Below are 6,422 nucleotides of genomic sequence, written 5' to 3'. Positions count from 1 at the left end.
CACAACCTGTCTAAAAGAACAGGGCGGGCCGTGGACTCATCGTGTCAAAAAAGAAATAAATTTATCAGGTAAGCATAAATTTTCTTTTTTAAGACACAATTAGTCCACGGATCATCTTAATTGTTAATGGGATTCAATACCCAAGCTAGAATACACAGATGATACAGCAGGGACAAGACAGGGAACTTAAACAGAAGGCACCACTGCTTGAAGAACCTTTTTCCCAAAAGCGGCCTCAACCGAAGCAAAAGTGTCAAATTTATAGAACTTTGAAAAAGTGTGAAGAGAAGACCAAGTTGCAGCCTTGCAAATTTGTTCCACAGAAGCTTCATTCTTGAACGCCCATGAGGAAGCAACAGCCCTCGTGGAATGAGCCGTAACTCTCTCTGGAGACTGCTGTCCAGCAGTCTCATATGCAAAACGTAGGATACTCTTCATTCAAAAAGAAAGAGAAGTAGCCATAGCTTTCTGTCCCTTACGTTTTGCTGTGAAAAGTCGAAAGTCCTTAGTCGCCTGCAGGTAAAACTTTAAAGCAAGGACCACGTCCAAATTGTGCAGAAGTCTTTCCTTCTGAGAAGGAGGATTAGGACACAAGGAAAGAACAACAATCTCCTGATTAATGTTCCGATCAGAAACAACTTTAGGAAGAAATCCTAATTTAGTATGAAAAACTACCTTATCTGAATGGAAAATAAGATAAGGAGACTCATACTGTAATGCCAAGAGCTCTGACACTCTCCGAACAGAAGAAACATCAACAAGAAATAAAACTTCCCAAGATAACAACTTAATATCTAAGGAATGCATAGGCTCAAACGGAGCCCCTTGAAGAACTCTGAAAACTAAATTAAGACTCCATGGAGGAGTACATGGTCTGAACACAGGCCTGATCCTGACCCAGGCCTGACAAAATGATTGTACATCTGGGACATCTGCCAGACGTTTGAGTAACAAAATAGATAAAGACAGAGATTTAACCTTTAGGGAACTTGACGATAAACCTTTCTCCAAACCCTCTTGGAGAAAAGACAAAATTCTAGGAATCCTAACTCTATTCCATAAGTAGCCCATGGATTCACACCAATAGAGATATTTACGCCATATCTTATGATAAATTTTTCTAGTGGGGCGGAGTCTGGCCACGCTGGAAGATGGCCACACACTAGAAGGGCTCCTGCTTCCAAAACTGGCAAACTAGCTTGATATGGCATAAAAATAGCTTAACTGACTTCTCATCCTCCCCCCCTTCTCGTCGTTTCTTTCCCTGCTCTCACCTCTCCGTATTTTCCCTCCTATCTCTCCACCCCTTACCTCTCCCACACTCTTTTCTGTCTTCCTGGTTTTTCAGTGGATTATCCACAGTTTATTCAGAGCTATATACACAGGGGAGGGGCGCACACGAAACCAACCAGCTATTCAGTCACGATACCTAGACCAAAACGTTAAAAAAAAGACTACAAATTAAACTTAAATGAATTCTTCCTTAAATTTGAAAGACATCCCTTAAAGATACAGCCTGTGCCGCCTGTACCCTTATCAGCACGACAGATTAACCTGCACACTAATCGATTACGTGGAAAAAAACTTTGGGAGAGGAATCTAAAAGAGACACCAAAAACTCAACTCTGAGTCAGACATCCCACTTCCAGTCTGACTCCCAAACGAGACAGATCATCATGCAGAGACATTACAGAACACATCAATTTGAATAGCATCACCGAAAGCTGCACCTTGAAGCACATCCCTGAGAAAATATACCTGAACTTTTGGGCAAACACCCACAAAAAGAAACTCGCCTTTAGTTTTATAGCCATACAGTGGACTCTCACCTGCATGGCTGCAAGGCATCCACCTGCAACTACAGATCCTTAATGCAGATGTTTCCTCTGTACCCCTGAGAAACATCACTTTAAAGTGGCCAGTCACTTTAGCTGTTGAAAGAGCAGATACACCCCTTGAGACTTAATGTAGAAGATAAGGACAATGATAAAGTGCATGGATGATAACGATTATGTGACTATGTGTTATTAAGGGCGTGCCAGGGTAAACACAGTTTGAAAAGGAGAGTGTGTCAGAGAAACTGCCTGAGACTGTGACAGCCTTTTGTGTGTAACAGTGACACCTTGCAGGCACTAGGCTATAGTGTTGTGTATTATGTGGTGTGGTTGTCTATTCATTGGTTAGTCTGTAATATTGTATGCTTGCTGTACAGTTGTTAAAGGTCTATATGCATTTGCAAGTTTGAGTAGTAGAAGTGTGTATCTTTATTGTTGTGTAGTTTTGTATGATTGTTTTTGACGTTCCTGGAAGCAGACATGGCAGAACAGGAGGGGTTGCAGTATGGAAAAGCAGATTTTGTTCTTATGGACAACGTCACATTACCAGAATTCATGGAAAACTTGAAACTCAGATTTGAGAAGGGCAGGATCTACACATTCATCGGAGAGGTTGTGGTGTCTGTAAACCCCTACAAGAGTCTCCCCATTTATGGGAAAGATACTATTGAGAAATATAAAGGGAGGGAACTTTACGAAAGACCCCCTCATCTGTTTTCCATCGCAGACGCTGCTTATAAGGCCATGAAGAGGCGGTGTAAGGACACATGTATAGTAATATCAGGGGAGAGTGGAGCCGGAAAAACGGAGGCCAGCAAATACATCATGCAGTACATTGCAGCGATCACCAATCCTAGCCAGAGAGCTGAGGTGGAGAGGGTGAAGAACATGTTGCTGAAATCTAATTGTGTCTTGGAGGCTTTTGGAAATGCAAAAACTACTAGAAATGACAACTCCAGCCGATTTGGGAAATACATGGATATTAACTTTGATTTCAAAGGAGATCCTATTGGGGGTCACATCAGTAATTACTTACTAGAAAAGTCTCGTGTTATAGTTCAGCAATCGGGAGAGAGGAACTTCCACTCATTCTACCAGATGATTTTGGGATCCACAGATCAGGTGCTTCGTTCCCTCCATCTGCAGAAAGATATCTCAGTATACACTTACACCCGCACAGGAGCACAACTCAAATCTTCTATTAACGATTCTGCAGAGTTCAGAGAGGTCTCTGAGGCTATGAAGGTGATTGGATTTAAGCCAGAAGAGATTCAAACTGTCTACAAAATTTTGGCATCCATCCTACATCTGGGGAACCTTAAGTTTGTTTTAGATGGAGATGTCACTCTCATCGAGAATGGCAAAGTGGTGTCAGTAGTGGCTGACCTACTGGGCTCTCGTGCTGAGCTCCTTGAAAAAGCACTGCTCTTCAGAACAGTAGCCACGGGGCGGGATGTCATAGACAAACAACACACAGAGAAGGAGGCCAGCTACGGGAGAGATGCATTCAGCAAGGCTATCTATGAGCGTCTCTTCTGCTGGATTGTGAGTCGCATTAATGATGTGATTGAAGTGAAGCAACAAGATCCAACACTCCATGGGAAGAACACGGTGATAGGTGTACTGGACATATACGGATTTGAGATCTTTGACAACAACAGCTTTGAACAGTTCTGTATTAATTACTGTAACGAGAAGCTGCAGCAACTGTTTATACAGCTGGTTCTAAAGCAGGAACAGGAGGAATATCAGAGAGAAGGGATCCCATGGAAACATATAGACTATTTCAATAACCAAATCATTGTGGACCTGGTTGAGCAGCAGCACAAAGGAATAATCTCCTTGCTGGATGACGCCTGCATGAACGTGGGGAAAGTGACAGACGCCATGTTCCTAGAAGCGCTCAACAAGCAGCTGGGGAAACACGCACACTATTCTAGCAGAAAGGTCTGTGCCACTGACAAAGCCCTGGAGTATGACAGAGATTTCCGCATTCGACACTATGCTGGAGATGTTCTCTACTCCCTATTGGGCTTCATAGATAAAAACAAGGATACACTATTCCAGGACTTCAAGAGGTTGATGTATAACAGCTCTAATCCAGTACTGAAAACCATGTGGCCTGAGGGCAAGCTAAGCATCACAGAGGTCACCAAACGTCCCCTTACAGCTGCCACCCTATTCAAAAACTCCATGATTGCTCTTGTGGACAACTTGGCATCCAAGGAGCCATACTATGTTCGCTGCATCAAACCAAATGACAAAAAGTCTCCCTCCTTGTTTGACCCTGAGCGCTGCCGCCACCAAGTGGAGTATCTGGGGCTGCTGGAGAATGTGCGTGTGCGGAGAGCTGGATTTGCTTATCGCCAGGTGTATGAGAGGTTCCTTCACAGGTACAAGATGATCTCCCAGCTCACGTGGCCTAACCATGAGTTCCCGTCTGATCGTGTGGCTGTGCAGAAGCTCCTGGAGGAGACTGGCTTTCATCAAGATGTGGCCTATGGCAAAACCAAGGTGTTTATACGCACACCACGCACATTGTTCTCACTAGAGGAGAAACGCAGTGAGATGCTGATCCGAATCATACTCTTCCTGCAAAAGGTTTGGAGGGGAACCCTTGCTCGCCGTCGTTATAAGAGGACACGGGCAGCTCTTACAATATTGCGTCACTATAGAATATACAAGGTAAAATCTTACATCCAGGAAGTGATCCGCAGGTTCAATGGAGTACGAAACAGTCGAGATTATGGGAAACATGTCAAGTGGCCAACACCACCTAAAGTGCTCCGCCGGTTCCAAGAGGCCCTGCAGAATATACACCTTAGGTGGAGAGCATTCCATCTCATTAAAAGTCTGCCCCCAGCAGAGATACCAAAGGTCAGGGCTAAAGTGGCTGCCTTGGAGAATTTGAAAGGTCATCGAACTGACATGGGCCTCCAGAGACATTGGGAAGGAAGCTACCTGACTTCAAACAATCAGAACTTATTTGTGTCTCGGGCTAATGAGCTGCAGAGGAAAGACAAGTACATGCAAGCTCTGTTTTCAATCCACGTGCGCAAGGTGAACAGATTTAATAAGGTAGAAGACCGCGCCATCTTTATCACAGACCGCCACTTGTACAAGATGGATCCGGAAAAACAGTATAAAGTGATGAGCAGCACACCACTTTATAATGTATCCGGCATCAGTGTGACAAATGGAAAGGATCAGCTTGTGGTCTTCCACACAAAGGATCACAAAGACCTGATTGTGTGTCTGGACTCTATTGGGCAGGCCCAAAATGAGAGCCTTGTAGGGGAGCTGGTTGGCGTTTTGGCTAACCACTTCAAGAGTGAGAAGAGGCGTCTGCAGGTCACAGTGTCACATCCGGTGCAGTGTAGCCAACATGGAAAGTCCTGCTCCATTGCAGTGGAAACAAAAATCAACCAATCACAGCCCAGCTTCACCAAAAGTCGTACCGGCTTCACCCTTATTGTGCCAGCCAATTAACCAGCACATGCCTGGATCTTAAAAGGATACTGAGTATCTCTGTATTGTGCCTTAATAGCTAGCCAAAACTGGACCCTTGCCAGGTCTGATTTGTTTGGATGTGGGGACTGGATCCCTTTAAAATCTCTTCAGATGTCAGAGGGTACAGTTGGCACTCAATACGTGCTAGTTTAATGATATATATTTCATCCTGTCTGCCTATAAAAGCTTGTACATGATTGTGTCAGATCTGACAGTTTATTTTTCCTGAATAAAATAAATTTATACTAAAAAAAAAAAAAAAAAAAAAAAAAAAAAAAAATAGCTTAACTAATAGTGAGTGAACCAAGATATCATCTCTGTCATCAGCCGCTTACCCTTTAAGCTTGAAAGGAGCAGCATGCTGCAGCACTAATTCTGCGATCCTAAGAGGCCTACTTGTGAGCGGGAAGCACCGGACCTGCACTAGAGACCTAGCGGCGAACAAAGGCTCATTAAAGGCGCTGACCCCGCATCTGATCCTAAGGTAACAGGGGTCCTGACAAGCTTGAGAGGCTCGATCGCAGCAAGGCGGCACATACCTTTTTGAGCGGCAGATAGTCTAGGCCCACATCCGCGCCGAGCGCACCGCCATCGTCATCAGCCGCCGTCATCAGGGGAGGCCTCTTGCTCACCGCTGCTACCGACCTCAAGAACCGGAGGAGGACCGCTGTTGGAGGGACCGCTCGTGTGGTCAGCGCAAACAACCTAGAGAAAGGAGACACAGGATTGTGTCCGACGAAGGCAGGAGGTTGTTCCCAGGGGCTCTGTGTTTGCTGGTGGTGAGGCTGCGTGTAAGCCCAGTTGTGAGAACAATCAGATTGGTGTCTGCGCTCATAGGATTCAGGGGTCTGCTCTCTTGGGGGCAATTATACACAGGCTTTCTGTCCACATAAATACACAGCTAGTGTTTGGTTATTAAGAACACAATCCCCAGAGGCATATCTTTAACCTTTTAAAAAAACAAACAAAAAAACGAGTGGGTAATGCCTAATAAGAGACAGAGCAGGACTGACAGATCAAAAAACTCTAAGCCACTTTCCCAATATCTAAAACCAGTAGATACAGTCAAATCTATGA

The 6,422-nt window shown here is 44.5% G+C and overlaps 1 protein-coding gene across 1 annotated transcript; it reads left to right on the top strand.

Annotated features, from left to right (window-relative positions):
* Positions 1–1,265: 1,265 nt before the first annotated feature.
* On the top strand, positions 1,266–5,542 carry LOC128659712 (unconventional myosin-Id-like). The gene has a single exon (XM_053713284.1). The coding sequence runs from the start codon at positions 2,316–2,318 to the stop codon at positions 5,322–5,324; it is 3,009 nt and encodes a 1,002-aa protein (XP_053569259.1). The 5' UTR covers positions 1,266–2,315; the 3' UTR covers positions 5,325–5,542.
* The last annotated feature ends 880 nt before the right edge of the window (positions 5,543–6,422 follow it).

The sequence above is a fragment of the Bombina bombina genome, chromosome 5, assembly GCF_027579735.1.
Source record: "Bombina bombina isolate aBomBom1 chromosome 5, aBomBom1.pri, whole genome shotgun sequence".
Taxonomy (NCBI): Eukaryota; Metazoa; Chordata; class Amphibia; order Anura; family Bombinatoridae; genus Bombina; species Bombina bombina.
This window is presented reverse-complemented; position numbering and strand designations above follow the sequence as displayed.

What these genes read in the sequence shown, in the direction of transcription:
- LOC128659712 (XM_053713284.1), top strand. Translation starts at nt 2,316, where the DNA reads ATGGCAGAACAGGAGGGGTTGCAGTATGGAAAAGCAGATTTTGTTCTT.